Source organism: Pristiophorus japonicus, chromosome 11 (assembly GCF_044704955.1).
Source record: "Pristiophorus japonicus isolate sPriJap1 chromosome 11, sPriJap1.hap1, whole genome shotgun sequence".
Classification (NCBI taxonomy): Eukaryota; Metazoa; Chordata; class Chondrichthyes; family Pristiophoridae; genus Pristiophorus; species Pristiophorus japonicus.
In genome coordinates, this window is record NC_091987.1 from 188,419,455 (window position 1) to 188,435,795 (window position 16,341).

The 16,341-nt window shown below is 42.1% G+C and overlaps 1 protein-coding gene across 3 annotated transcripts in view; it reads left to right on the plus strand.

Annotated features, from left to right (window-relative positions):
• Positions 1-1,244: 1,244 nt before the first annotated feature.
• Positions 1,245-16,341, plus strand: part of LOC139275890 (otoancorin-like) — a 98,866-nt gene continuing 83,769 nt past the window's right edge. For 2 of the 3 annotated variants that reach the window (XM_070893111.1, XM_070893113.1), the window contains exons 1-3: positions 1,418-1,532; positions 11,937-12,037; positions 14,056-14,090. In XM_070893111.1, the coding sequence (XP_070749212.1) occupies positions 11,974-12,037; positions 14,056-14,090 (99 nt within the window). In that variant the 5' untranslated portion in view covers positions 1,418-1,532; positions 11,937-11,973. Of the gene's footprint in view, positions 1,322-1,417; positions 1,533-11,936; positions 12,038-14,055; positions 14,091-16,341 lie in introns of those variants that run through there. The other variant, XM_070893112.1, reaches the window with a different exon arrangement.

Genomic DNA, 16,341 nt, shown 5'->3' on the forward strand with positions numbered 1-16,341 from the left:
TGTGTCTTCCTTTATGAAGACAGAACCAAAGTATTTGTTCAACTGGTCTACCATTTCTTTGTTCCCCATTATAAATTCACCTGATTCTGACTGCAAGGGACCTACGTTTGGCTTCACTAATTTTTTTCTCTTCACATATCTATAGAAGCTTTTGCAGTCAGTTTTTATATACCCAGAAAGCTTCCTCTCATACTCTATTGTCCCCCTTCTAATTAAACCCTTTTTCCTCCTCTGCTGAATTCTAAATTTCTCCCAGTCCTCAGGTTTGCTGCTTTTTCTGGCCAATTTATATGCGTCTCCCTTGGATTTAACACTATCCTTAATTTCTCTTGTTATCCATGATTGAGCCACCTTCCCCATTTTATTTTTATTCCAGACACTCAAGTCTGCCAACATTTATCCAGCAATCAACATAACAAAAAACAGATTATCTGGTCATTATCACATTGCTATTTGTGGGAGCTTGCTGTGCGCATGTTGGCTGCCGCCTTTCCCACATTACAACAGTGTCTACACTTCAAAAAAGTACTTTGTTGGCTGTAAAGCGCTTTGGGACGTTGGGTGGCCGTGAAAGGCGCTATATAAATGCAAGTCTTTCTTTTTCAATTTCCATCGAGCAGTCTTTAAATTGGGTGAAGGCAGATTTTAAAGTAATGCCAATCAGAAATCGAAACCTTACTTTCTATCATAAAGACCTACATGGTAACTGATGGCCATGGAACATATCCCCCAATAAGATCCTCACCAAAGGAAGGGAGAAAAATACTGATGCTAATTACTGCATCTGTGTTTTGCATCATGTTGCATTGTCTAACTTTAACATTTTCAGGAGAGAATATTTTTTTCAGGCAGCTCACTTGTCATCTCTTTCTCCTGCTGTGGTAGGCCCCCAAGGCTTGTCACAGTAATTCTCTACCTCCATATTGGCGCAACTCGCTGCAGGAGGCCGGGATCCCAGTCGCCCAAGGGTTAATGGTCTCGGGGCCAGAAATACAACTCGGGTCTGAGGGACACCTAGGAGGCAGACAGAAGTCCCACTCTGCCAGCCATGTGCCGCAGTGAAATGGAGGTAGAAAGCCTAGGTCGTGAGATTCTTTTTATTTTAGAAAATCCTGATGAGTGCAGTGAAAAACTAGTTGAATCTGATCCAAAACTGAACATATGGGAACCTTTGTAAACCTCTCTGGCCACACCTCAGCAAAGGAAGGGAACTCCAAAAATAATGATATCCATTACAGCATTGCTCAACCTAAAAGCTATCTTTTATTCAGAAGGTCAACTTCATGTTTTAAAATTTGGAAAAAATGGGAGGCAAACGATGGTAAGGATCTGATAACAGTTTGACAAAAGGTGTGTGTGTGTGTCCCAGAGTTTCGGTAGCTATTGTGAGAGATTATAAAATGCTCCTCTCATCACCCCACCCTGAATCCTGACAGGTTAGTGCAAGTGAGCACTGATCTACCAGCAGCTAGCGCTGAATAGAGACGATTGAACTCGCTCCGAACACTGACTACCTGAAGCCATAACAAGAGGTAAGATAGGCACTGCATCTTTGTTTAGTTTAAAAAGAAAAAGCTTCTTCCTCTACTAATTTTCAGGTTAAAATATATCTTGAAAAAACAAATCCACTAAAGTGGAAAATACCGTTAGAGGCTAAAAGTATCTGACACAGGTTCCACTGAAAAACATGGTGAATTCAATAATACGTTGTCATAGTCTAATGAATGCAATCTTTATTTTACTGGTGGATTAGTTTAATATGTGATCCCTGAAGCTGTTTCTGTTCCCAGCAAAAACCAGTTGTTGCTCATTCTAAAAGTTGCTTTCAAAGGGAAATAAACTAAAACTGTCTGGTAGTTTGGTGAATTTGAGGGGTTTAAAGAATATTTGTTTTATCAGAAATACAAGAGTACCCTAGTGTTATGAGTTGTAAATTTTAAGCAGAATACATTTTGTGTTCAGATTTTAACAGGCTTGGAGTTTAACTTAAATTTAAAAAAAAAAATTTAAGTTTTAGTTTACTGCCATATATTGTTTCCTAATTATAGGTAAGGCGGGAGCAGGAACAGAGAGCCCTCCGGGTGTATGTACACAAGTCTTTGAAGGTAGCAGGACATGTTGAGAAGGTTGTTAAAAAGGTATACGGGATCCTTAGGTTATAAATAGAGGCATAGAGCACAAAAGCAAGGAAATTATGCTAAACTTTTATAAAACACTGATGAGGCCCCAGGTGGAATATTGTAAACAATCCTGGGCACCACACATTAGGAAGGATATCAGGGCCTTAGAGTGGGAGCAGAGGAGATTTACTAGACTGGTGCCATGGATAAAGGACTTCAGTTACGCGGAGAGACTGGAGAAACTGGGCTTGTTCTTCTTAGAGCAGATAGAGATGTTCAAATTCTTGAAGGGTTTTGATTGAATAAATAAGGAGAAACTGATTCCAGTGGCAGAAGGGTCGAGTCACCAGAGGACACAGCTTTAAGGTAATTGGCAAAAGAACCTGGAGCAATATTGAGGATAAACTTTCTTACATTGTTATCATCTGGAATTTACTGCCTGATGGAAGCAAAATCAACAGTAACTTTCAAAAGGGAATTGGATAAATACTTAAAAAGGAAAAAGAGCAGCGGAGTGGGACTAGCTGGATCGCTCTTTCAGAGAGCTGGCACAGGCATGATGGGCTGAATGGCTTCCTTCCATGATGTATCATTCTATGATTGTATGATATATTTGAATATATTTTTTACTGAGACACGAAAACAATATTCTAATTTTGTTGCTTGGTTAAACAGCTTTAAGAGAAAAGCTTCTTCATGTCGTCATTTTGTTTTATTTTGCATTTTGCCATGGTTACAGAAAAATAAAAGGATTCAGAGCTGGGTGTGACTCAACATAGTACTGCAAGGGGAGGGGTGAAGCTGGGACAATCGCATGATATTGTGAGACGTCAAATGTTGATGATACAATTACTTCTTTCTGAAGCATTGCCCAATACTTCATCCTTGTTAATACAGATGCTGGAGTATTCTTGATGACTTATAGATTAATCACAGATAAAAATTCAATAGAACGATCCCTTTTCTCATGACAGCAACTTAAACTTACGTAGTACTTTTCACATAACAAAAGATGCCAATGTTCTTGACAAGGCAAGCAGTCGACAATGTGTAAGGTCCCAAGCAGCCCTGTTAGTAATATTGTTAGTAATGTTCGTCCCATTAAACGGGGGATGGCTCCTTTTAGGTACTGCACCCAAGAGAGACACTTGGTTATGTAGACTGTGTTTTCTAACATGAGAAGCCTAAGGTATTCAAACTCTCAGACAAGCTTAGGCTTGTTAAGAGTTCTTTGCGTGTTTGTGAATGTTTGGTGATAGCATCAAGTGTTTAATTCTTGAATATCTCAATCCTTTCCCTGTTTAAACAAAGTTGAGAAATAATTCCCGCTTTCCTTTTAGTCTTGGAAGTTCTGTTTTCGACCATTAGTAAACTTATTTTTTCAATGTTAGCTGTACATTGTACTTTGAATTTTAATAATTTAGTAGTTAGGGCAGCCAGTGCAGAATGTTGACTGTGGAGCTAAAAATGTTGCACCACGATGGTAGTAGATGGAATTGTGACTGCAGTTTTATCATCCAGTAAGTTTCCATTCTTCCCTTTGTCACTGGGAGAGGAAACAGCAAGATGAAGGCAAAGCAACGTCAGAGAAACATAGAAACATAGAAAATAGGTGCAGGAGTAGGCCATTCGGCCCTTCTAGCCTGCACCGCCATTCAATGAGTTCATGGCTGAACATGCAACTTCAGTACCCCATTCCTGCTTTCTCGCCATACCCCTTGATCCCCTTAGTAGTAAGGACTACATCTAACTCCTTTTTGAATATATTTAGTGAATTGGCCTCAACAACTTTCTGTGGTAGAGAATTCCACAGGTTCACCACTCTCTGGGTGAAGAAGTTTCTCCTCATCTCGGTCCTAAATGGCTTACCCCTTATCCTTAGACTGTGACCCCTGGTTCTGGATTTCCCCAACATTGTGAACATTCTTCCTGCATCTAACCTGTCTAAACCCATCAGAATTTTAAACGTTTCTATAAGGTCCCCTCTCATTCTTCTGAACTCCAGTGAATACAAGCCCAGTTGATTCAGTCTTTCTTGATAGGTCAGTCCCGCCATCCCGGGAATCAGTCTGGTGAACCTTCGCTGCACTCCCTCAATAACAAGAATGTCCTTCCTCAGGTTAGGAGACCAAAACTGTACACAATACTCCAGGTATGGCCTCACCAAGGCCCTGTACAACTGTAGCAACACCTCCCTGCCCCTGTACTCAAATCCCCTCGCTATGAAGGCCAACATGCCATTTGCTTTCTTAACCGCCTGCTGTACCTGCATGCCAACCTTCAATGACTGATGTACCATGACACCCAGGTCTCGTTGCACCTCCCCTTTTCCTAATCTGTCACCATTCAGATAATAGTCTGTCTCTCTGTTTTTAACCACCAAAGTGGACAACCTCACATTTATCCACATTATACTTCATCTGCCATGCATTTGCCCACTCACCTAACCTATCCAAGTTGCTCTGCAGCCTCATAGCATCCTCCTCGCAGCTCACACTACCATCTAACTTAGTGTCATCTGCAAATTTGGAGATACTACATTTAATCCCCTCGTCTAAGTCATTAATATACAGTGTAACCAGCTGGGGCCCCAGCACAGAACCTTGCGGTACCCCACTAGTCACCGCCTGCCATTCTGAAAAGTACCCATTTACTCCTACTCTTTGCTTCCTGTCTGACAACCATTTCTCAATCCATGTCAGCACACTACCCCCAATCCCATGTGCTTTAACTTTGCACATTAATCTCTAGTGTGGAACCTTGTCGAAAGCCAACTGAAAGTCCAAATATAACACATCAACTGGTTCTCCCTTGTCCACTCTACTGGAAACATAAAAAAGCATGATTTTAGGTCATAGGTACTGTCGCCGTCTCTAGCAAACAAAAACCATGACCCTCCGCCTCCCCCCCGCCCCAAATAGAATCTAAATATGTGGTGAGTTAACTGATCTCAGCTGAGACAACTATTGGGGCCCTATAATAATGCCATGGGATCCTTTTACTTCCTGTTGAGAGAGCAGATCGGGTCTCGGTTTAACGTATTATCCTTAAGGCAACACCTCTGATAATACAGTACTCCCTTAGTACCAAGTGCAGGCAGCGGAAGGAGCGTGCGGCAAATCAGTCCCACCCACCCTTTCCCTCAACCACTGTCTGTCCCACCTGTGACAAAGACTGTAATTCTCGTATTGGACTGTTCAGTCACCTAAGAACTCATTTTTAGAGTGGAAGCAGTCTTCCTCGATTCCAAGGGACTGCCTATGATGATGAGTACTGCATTGAAGTGTCAGCCTAGATTTTGTGCACAAGTCTCCGGAGTGGGATTTGAATCTGAGGCAGAAGTGCTGCCACGGAACCACAACTGTCAGGATAGAGGATCTCTAGCAGATAAAAGTGTATCAAACATGGCAAATTAAGATATTTGGGATATGCCACTTCTCCCTTGGACAGCCGGAATGAATATATTTAATAACTTTTTGTTTGCAAGCTCTAACTTAATATTTTAGAGTGTGGGCGGTGTCAATGTCACAGTTGAAATGAACAGCCTTTTACATAAATATCTGTGGTCCTAATGCATTTTTGTGACCATAAGGGGCCCACCCACAGATATTGTGAATGATTTTAACTGTGAACGTTTTTTGATATGAGTCACTGCTTTCCTTTGTTTCCTCAGACTCAACTTCTAATGAGTATCCATTGAGACTCGTTTGATTTCATCAACATTAAATCCACAAAAGGAGTTAATAGCTATGCTGTCAGGCATGGCCCTCTTATTGATCCTGGTAAACACTGTGATGTTTTGCTGGTGAAAATTAAGTCACGTAGATGTTTACTTCTGCAGTAGCAGGGCCTTTAGAAGAATTTTTTAATGTCTTAAAGGAGCTATGGATATATTTTAATATGGATTTATAAGTGTAAAGTGTTACTTATAGGAAGAAAAAATGTAGCATTAGTAAATTTGGCATTAACACTGTTCAGCGACAATCCACAAACCAAATCGAATGTATGGCCAAATCAGTAAGTCAGAAGAAGTCGCATTAAAGCTGTCCAGTAGTTTGATCAGAACATACGTTGAGGACTGTAGCTTTTTGGTCACTGAGACAGAAGGAACGTTTAAATCCCCGAAGGGCAACAAGACTGATTCCCTAGAGTCAGAGTATTATGAAAAAAGATCAGAAAAGCTTTCAGCCGTGAAAGGAAGTAACTGAAATGAGATCTCATAAAAATATATAAGTTAAAACAATATAGGAAAGGTGGGACCGGCTTTAGGAATTGTCTCTATACTCATGTTATATGGTGAAGTAGGACAATCTCCTTGCTTACTAACCCCTGATTCAACACAGTGCTTTCTTTCTGATTAATTTTAATTTTACTTTAACATCTTCTTGAATCAGAATCTATTTCCGAGCTACTTTTGGCTCAAGTTCTTAAGATGAAGTGCAATTAATCACTTAACCACAAATATGGTTGGGGTTCTTCCATTCTGGTTCCCAAAAGTAGTTTACTTCAAATCTATTTGGAAGGGCCTTAAAGGGAGGCCCACTGTACCCGAGGGCCATATCAAATAAGACTCTGGCAAGACAATAAAAGTAGAGAGCAGAACAGTGGAAATCTTTAGACATATGAACAAGAGTAGGAGCGCTGGTCCATTCTTTCATTTGTTTAGCTATGACAGCTCTTTATCTTTTTAATCCATAAGCTGTAATCGCTTTACCTCCCAAGTATGTATCTTACTTCCTTTTAAATACGTCATTTGGTTCTCAACTATGGCCTTCAGGGACAATGTTTTCAATATCCAACAACCCTTTCATGTGAGTAAATGCTTCTTCAAATCACATTTAAGATGTTTGCTTATAATTTGAAAATTAGGATCTTTATGTTCCGCATTGCCTGTCAACTATGTCAGTCCTCTTCCTTATTTGAAATAATAAATCTGTTGTACAGTGACGTTGCTGGGAATGATACTTGTAGTTACCTTGGAGCTACACAATGATGGGTGAATGGAATCGAGCAAATCTGCAAACAAAACAAAACAGACTGAAAACCTGTTACTTTTGGCAATGTTATCAATCACATACTGGAGGCACTTGAACCTACTTCTGACAAAGGGTCATCAGGGGGTCAAGAGGGGTTGCCTGTTCTCTCCAGTAGGCATGCCCAGGAATCAACTAAGCTGGGTCCTCTGGGATCTTGTTCTGACTGACCTCCGAGACTAATTGGACAATTTGGACCATTTCTAACACTGATGTTCTTCCCTTCAAACAATACAAGTTTCACCTCCTAAATTCCGAGTGATTTTGAAAAGCAGTGAATGCGATACTTCTTCTTCTTAGGCAGTCCCCCAGAGTCGAGGATGACTTGCTTCCATACTAAAATGAGTTCTAAGATGACTGATGAGACCAATGCGGGATCTACAGTCCCTGCCTGATGTTCTAGGTCCCGAACTTCATTTTAAAGGGGGGGAGGTGCCTGTGCGTGAATTCTTTTAACATGGGTGGCTGTTGTACACCAGCTACCACACGAACTTGACAGAGCAGCGTCTTGGTCCAATGGCAAGGGGATCCAAGACGATTGGAGACCTGGCTCTGCTGCCTTTACAGTGTTCAGTAATACTCGCAGTGTAAAGAAGGAAAGACTTGCATTTATGTAGTGCCCTTCACGACCACTGGACATCTCAAAGCGCCCCAAAGCCAAAGAAGCACTCCTTGAAGTGTAGCCATCGTTGCAATGCGGGAAACGCAGTAGCCAACCCACGCACAGCAAGCTCCCACAAACAGCAATGTGACAATGATCAGACAGGCCAGGACACCAGGGACAATTCCACCGCTCCTCCTCAAAACAGTGCCATGGGATCCCACACCTCCACCCGAGAGGGTAGACGGGGCCTCGTCCCATTGCGCCATCTTAACAATGGCACGCCCCGGCAGTGCAGCACTCCCCCAGCACTACACTGGAGCGTCAGCCCAGATCTATGTGCTCACGTTCCTGGAGTGGAACCGGAACCCACAACCCTCTGACTCAGAGACGAGAGCGTGACCCACCGAGCCACAGCCGACACTGTAGTCAGTGTCAGTGTAGCCAAACACGTTATTCTATCTACTGGATCTGGAGGTTTTCTTGCATCAGGTTCCACTCTTGGCCATGGACGAGGAAGGCTCAGCCCCTTTCAATACATCCGTCCGGATAACTCTACACTCTCCTATTTGCTGCATCAAAATGGTTCTAGGGTTTTCGCTTCCATCACACTGTCCATTTCAAGTGTTGATCACTCTCTCTGTGAAAAAGAGCATCCTGGTATCAGTCCTAACATTACCTTTTACTAGTTTAAACCTGTGTCACTGTGCCCTACTTCTACTGGTTAATTTAAAGTAATATTTCAGCGTTATCTTTTCCACACCATTTACCAATTTATTTACCATTGTAAGATTACCACTGCGATGCCTCCTTTCCGTCACCTCTGGTGTCCCCCCAAGGATCTATCTTTGGCTCCCTCCTATTTCTCATCTATGTGCTGCCTCTCAGTGCCATCATCTGCCAACACAGTGTGTTTCCTCTCCCTGGCAATTATCTGAGGCTGATCAAGACGGATTGCAACCTGGATATCATATTTGATCAAGAATTGAACTTCCTATCATTCTATCACTAAAACCATCCATTTCCACCTTCGTAACATCGGCTGTCTCCGCATTTGCCTCAACTTATCTGCTGCCGAAACCCTCATCCATGCCTTTATTACCTCTAGACTTGACTATTTCAATGCACTCCTGGCTGGCTTCCCTAGTTCTACCCTCCATAAACTGAGGTCATCCAAAACTCTACCACCCATGTCCTAACACACACCAAGTCCCGCTCAACCATCTCCTCTGTGCTCTCTGACCGGCATTGGCTCTCATGTTAAGCAACACCTCGATTAAAAAATGTTCTTCCTATTTTCAAATTCCTCAATGGCTTCCCCTTTCCTCATCTCTGTAATCTCCTTCAGCTCTAATCCTCTTAGATCTCTGCGCTCTGCCAACTCCGGCCTTTTGAACATTCCTGATTTTAATTGCTCCACCATTGGCGGTCGTGCCTTCAGCTGCATAGGTCCTACGCTCTGGAAATTCCTCTCTATTCGCATTGTTTGCGCCTCCCATTAGCACCCCCGGGAGAAGGGGGGGCTCTGGCTTCTGATTTCTCACCCATGGGAGTTAGCGGAAGCACAAACTGACTATTTTGGCGATGACCTTCAACATTCTGCTGATCGCTGTTCTAGGTTAGCTGGACATGTTGAACATTACATCTACTAAGACTATTAGATCTCTTTCAACTTCATGCTTCGCCATTTTTCATTCCAACGTGCAATACTTTACACTTATCTGCATTAAATTTCATCTGTCATTGTTTGGTCCACTCGCATCTGCTGTTTAGCTTGTTCTGTAGTTTTCTTTGACTCCACTAATTTGCTTTGAGTTCCAGTAGACAACTCATCGCTGTAGCTTAGAAAATAGATGTAAGTTAGTAGTGATCCCAACACTGCTCCCTGGGATACCTCACTTAGCACACCGGCATTATCCCCCTAACTAGTACCTGTTATTTTCTATCCTTCCACACATTACTTATTACCCAAGCTGTGCTCGGAATTGTCTCTGCCTTGAGCTTAGTTACTAATCTTTAGGACTGATCCTTAGTGTTAGGGGTCTTTTGGAAGTCAAAGTACACAACATTGTAAGGTTTGTTACAGTCCAGTTGTCACTTCCTCAAAGAAGTCAAGGAGATTGGTCAGATAGGATGTTCCCCTTCTGAATGCATTGTGACTGCTATTTGCTAGGTTGTTGTTGTCAAGTATACTCCTGATGAATAATTCCATTATTTTGCTTGTAACGGAAGTAAGAATAATGGACCTGTAGTCATCTGTATTATCACTATTTTTGAATATGGGCATCACAGAGGCCTGTTTCCAATCTACTGGTAGGTCACCATTGGCCATTGACTCCCTCGTAATGATTGTCAGTGTCTTGCAAATCACCTCGCCAGTCTCTCTCAAGACCTTTGGATAAATACCATCTAACCCCATGGATTAATTTGTTTTACGTCCTTTCAGCTTGTCTAAGACTCTCATTTGCATTGAAGTTTTGAATTCCACCTCAATGCTGTGGGAAGGTGTGGTTCACTTCAGGTGTCACACTTGGCTCAGTGGTAGCACTCTCGCCTCCCTGCAAAAATGTATTATCCGAGCAGCAAACTGCTCATGAGATAACATTATAAATTTGTGGCAAATGATATAGAATGTCACTCTGCACCATATCACTTGCCCTATTAACTGTCTTCACTGTTCTCCCTCTCTCATCCATTGTATACGCCTGTGTATATGGATGAGACAAGGCTCAGATTCCCATTTAACAGTATGAGCCCTTTTATAAACCCTGTGCACTTCAGTGCATGAAGACTTTACTGTACACTAAGTTGGTTTAGTTGCTTATGATGGTATTATGTGTCAATATTGCTATGTCACAAGCACAAGTGTATCTTTGTAAAACGAGCCAAAGGTGGGCAGCAGAAACGCTACAAGGACACCCTCAAAGCGTCCCTGATAAAGTGCAACATCCCCACTGACACCTGGGAGTCCCTGGCCAAAGACCGGCCTAAGCGGAGGAAGTGCATCCGGGAGGGCGCTGAGCACCTCGAGTCTCATCGCCGAGAGCATGCATAAATCAAGCGCAGGCAGCAGAAAGAGCGTGCGGCAAACCTGTCCCACCCACCCCTTCCCTCAACGAATATCTGTCCCACCTGTGACAGAGTCTGTGGCTCTCATATTGGGCTGTTCAGCCACCTAAGAACTAATTTTAAGAGTGGAAGCAAGTCTTCCTCGATTCCGAGGGACTGCCTATGACGATGATCTTTGTAAACTATGCAGAAAATTCTTGAGAATATTTGTGACTAATTAACAAGCCAATACACATGAAGGTCCAAACCTTGATAATTAATATGGCACAATCATTGAATATCTTAAAAAAAAAACTGTGGATGTCCTATTATCTTTCTAAAGGTGAGTTGGAGGAAACTGAGTTTTTGAACTGGGAAGAATAATTTCGTCGACTGATTTTTATGCCTAGTTTGCAGCAATCCTGATTTTAATCTGCTCTTCTGACACTCGCACCTTCCCCAGCCCAACCTCAGGTTCTGCTGAATTATTGTTTAGAACAAAATAGCAAAACCTATGGTAATTTGAGAACATACGTGCAGGCTGACAAGTTGAAAGGCACAAAACTGAGGTGCTACAGTGTCACCACTGGCAAGAGGATGTCATCATCATCGGCACTCCCTCGGAATCGAGGAAGACTTGCTTCCACTCTTTAAAAAAAATGAGTCCTTAGGTGGCTGAACAGTCCAATACGAGAACCACAGTCCCTGTCACAGGTGGGACAGATAGTCGTTGAGTAATCACAAAGTAACAAGCATGCGCTGTACTTTGTCATTAATTTGCTGATAGCCTCCATTATACATGTGGATATAAGAATTTATAATAGAACAAAATTAACACAAAAATATAACAACAATGTGCCAACAGGAATTAAAGTTTTGTAAACAGGAAGCTCATACAGAAATTAGATTTTTAATATATTATAGATACAAGATAATCCTATTATCAAGCTTCTACATTTAATGAATGTTAATTGAAATTAAGTTAATCTTAAATGTTCTGCAACTTTTTTTCTGGTATTAATAAATTTGTTCACTATTTACAAATACTTATCAAGTTTTTGCGCACAATAATGAACAATAACTTTGACATGCATTTACCAATAACTTTCTTTGTTTTCTTTCCATTTATTCAAGGTTTCGATAACAAAGAAAGTTTGAACAGCCTGTAAAAATGGGACTGGAGTGCCCTGCCATCATCTTCATTTCCTGCTTGTGCCTGATTGGTCAGACAGCAGGTAAACTCATGACAGGCAAATAATCTGCTCAATCAGTATTGAGGATTTGATCAGTATTTAAGTGCTGGCAGAATTGGCATGTTTTTGATGATTTATACAGCTAACCTTTCCAATCTCATACATGATGTATCTTGTCGCATGTATCCTCTCACCTCGAATCCAGTTTTAACAGATACTTTTTTGTTAGCTTTTAAAAGCTTTTAAATAATAAAAATATTAATTTACTAAGAAATTGACTGCTTCACACCAATGAAATCACAAAATGGTTCTGTATAATTTTTAAAGTCATGACAGTTATTGGGTTACTCACAGGTGATAGACCAGACACACTTTGTAAAAATGCTTATTTTTTGTGATAAACCTTATACTGCCATCAGGTCCAGGGTTCCATTTCAGTTTCCTTTGGCCAGCCATTTTGTATTAATTTACAGCCTGTACGCTTTAGTAAAGTTACTCTGATGCACTGTCGTGGTACCACATACATAGGCGGTGAGACGTGGGGGCCAAAATTCAGGCCCGCCAGAAAGCTGGCGCACTTACGATTTTTTAAGTGTTTTTACCGCCATCTCGGAAGAGGTCGCCTCTTTTTTTCTCGAGCAGACCAGAAGTCGGTCATAATGGGGGCGGAAGTGCGGCGGTAAGTGCTGGTGAGAGGCGGAGGTTGGGATGGGATTGAATCTCCGCCGCTGTCACTCAGCGGCGTAGCGGTGTGATGAAATCAGTGCGCGTGTGCGTCACCACGTCTCTCCCCTCATTTAAAGGGGAGAGAATCAGCAATTTTTCATTTAAGGTTCGGCCTCTAGGCAACCACGGAAGGCCCAACCAAACTCGGGGCCATAATTGTCCGGCCGATCGGAAAGTCGGCCAGCAAAACAAACCATGCCAGCCGCGGTAGTACATTCTCCCATTGAAGGGTCACCGCGCTGCCGTGGCTTCGACACACAAAACAAGAAAAATCTGTCGGGGGCACTGGGTGGCAGATCAAAGATTTTCTGAGGTAAATTTTGTGTGGAGTGGGATGGAGATGTGGGAGAGCAGCGGTACACGCTTTGATGGCGCGCTTGGGTCGGTCGGCGGAAGTGGAAGCCACCCAAAAGATCCCTGAGGTGAATTTGGATCGTGGCGGCCAATTGACTGCAATATGGCGGACACTCAATTCTGCAGCATGGCCGTCAAAAAGCGGCGGGTAACGGCCTTATCCAGATCCTGAATTTTGGCTCCATGCAATGTATAGCAAACCACATTAAAATGGTATTTCCAAATTTTAATAGATGAGAAGGAAGGATACATAGAAATTAAATAAAAGTAAAGTTAATAGGCACAAGAATAGGAAAAAAGGATGGTGACCAGGTGCAGGAATCCATTGGGAGAAGGCCCTGAGAAAATTCTCGGCTAAAGTGTTTAATTTTTGAAAGGTTATTCAAAATTGTATTTTTAGTTTTTATTTTAGCAGCATGTGGTGACATGACAGTGCATCAGAGTAACTTTACAACAGCACATAAGCTGTAAATTTAAAAAAAAAATGGCTGGCCAAAGGAAACTGAAGTTATCCTGGAGCTGATGGCAATCTAAGGTTCAAATTAAATCTACAGGAAATATTTGTTTGTGAATGCTGAAGTAAATGTTGCTCCAGTTTTGCAGAGTTGAGAGCTCTGGGCTGTTTTCCTTTTCTTTACTGCATTCAGAGGATATCTATTTTGATAATGGTAGATGTTATTATTAGCATCTGGTTTCTAGAGCTAAAATGCAGCTAACTCGAATAACATACAATATCTGTCCACTTTTCAAAATTGTATGTTATCATCCATCAAATTGCCACAGGATTTAAAGAATACTCACCTTGTTACTTAACCTGTAGATTAGGAGCTTAAATAATCTCAGAATCTTATAAATATGAAACTCAGTAAACATTTTTCATCCTATTTATGTATTACTAATAAATCAATGAATGACAGCATATGAATAGCAATAATTATTCACAGATTTATTAACATTTGCTTTTTGTTTGATATTCAAAGGGAATCATGGAGAAGGTCATAAAGGCCCAGAAGAGGTAAAACAATACGCTATAAATTTATACAGTGAAGATGGTGCTAAAGGGAACAGTACAGAGGGAAATACTTTTGATCCAATGCAGCCTAAATTGCCACATCCCTGGAGAGGAAATATCCTCTATTTCACATAAAAAGTAGCCTGGTATCAGCCATTTTGGATCTCTCAATAAAAATGATTGATTTGATTGTTGTCAACACTGAACATTTCAGTTATGTTTGATCAGCATCCAGAACTGAGAAGGATTCCAGTTGCAATCCAGCTCAACGGCAGCTGGCCAGAGATGAACCCACTAAATACAGAGTGTGAGCAGGTCTTTTCCAATCGGAGGCCAAACTGTTCCCGGAAGGAGACAATCCCATGACATCCTCCCCGCCAAACCCCCGATTACTGCCCTTCACTCCGTTCCTCCTGAAGATGCTGTCTGCACCTGTTCGCGCAATCTCTTAAGACCTCACCAAGTGGTCATTCTTCATGTGTAAACTTGAGCGGCATTCGTGGACTATTCTTTCTTGAGTCTCAGCTCACCACACATAAGCAATTTACAGTTCAGGTAACTGGGTAGCGACACAGGAGTAGGAACCCTGACTGATATTACCTTGCCCTAAACCAAGGGCACATTAACAGCTGAAGCATCCTGCATAGATTAGGGACCAATCCTGGGGCCTACCACATCTTTATAGCTTAGTAATACACTTGGTGGACCCTTCATCCATTAATCCATCAAGGGACCTCAAAACAGTCACTTATTTTGAATAATAATTTGCATTTATATAGAACATTTTAACAGAAACATATCCTATAGTGCTTCACAGAGGTGTTACTTAGAAAATGGACATTGAGCCAAAGAAACATAGAAACATTGAAAATCGGTGCAGGAGCAGGCTATTCGGCCCTTCGAGCCTGCACCGCCATTCAATATGATCATGGCTGATCATGCAACTTCAGTACCCCACTCCCACCTTCTCTCCATACCTCCTGATCCCCTTAGCCATAAGGGCCACATCTGACTCCCTCTTGAATATATTTAACTAACTGGACTCAACAACTTTCAGTGGTAGAGAATTCCACAGGTTCACCACTCTCTAGGTGAAAAAGTTTCTCCTCATCTCGGTCCTATATGGCTTACCCCTTATCCTTAGACTGTGACCCCTGGTTCTGGACTTCCCCAACATTGGGAACATTCTTCCTGCATCTAACCTGTCCAGTCCCATCAGAATTTTATATGTTTCTATGAGATCCCCTCTCATTCTTCTAAATTCCAGTGAATATAAGCCTAGCCGATTCAGTCTTTCTTCATATGTCAGTCCTGCCATCCCAGGAATTAGTCTGGTGAACCTTCGCTGCACTCCCTCAATAGCAAGAACGTCCTTCCTCAGATTAGGAGACCAAAACTGCACACAATACTCAAGGTGTGGTCTCACCAAGGCCCTGTACAACTGCAGTAAGACCTCCCTGCTCCTATACTGAAATCCTCTCACTATGAAGGCCAGCATGTCATTTGCTTTCTTTACTGCCTGATGTACCTGCATGCCTACCTTCAGTGACTGATGTATCATGACACCCAGATCTCGTTGCACCTCCCCTTTTGCTAATCTGTCTTCCTGTTTTTGCCACCAAAGTGGATAACCTCACACTTATCAATATTATACTGCATCTGCCATGCATTTGCCCATTCATCTAACCTGTCCAAGTCACCCTCCTCACAGCTCACACTGCCACCTAGCTTAGTGTCATCTGGAGATATTACATTCAATTCCTTCTTCTAAATCATTAATATATATTGTAAATAGCTGGGTTCCCAGCACTGAACCTTGTGGTACCCCACTAGTCACTGCCTGCCATTCTGAAAAGGATCCATTTATTCCCACTCTTTGCTTCCTGTCTGCCAACCAGTTTTCTATCCATGTCAATACATTATTCCCAATACCATGTGCCTTAATTTTGCACACTAATCTCTTGTGTGGGACCTTGTCAAAAGCCTTTTGAAAGAAGGAGATATTAGATGAGGTGACCAAAGGCTAGGTCAAAGAAGTGAAGTTTAAGGAGGGTCTTAAATGGAAAGAGGGAGATGGAGAAGCAGAGGGGTTTAGGGAATTCCAGAGTGTGGGGCCAAGGTGGGTGAAAGCGAAGAAGAGGTGAGGATTTGCACAAGAGGTCAGAGTAATTTGGAGAGGGTCTGTCAGGCAGGAGGAGTTCACAGACATACAGACTGCGATTTCCCCTACTGAGGTGGGAAAGAGGCGGGTGAC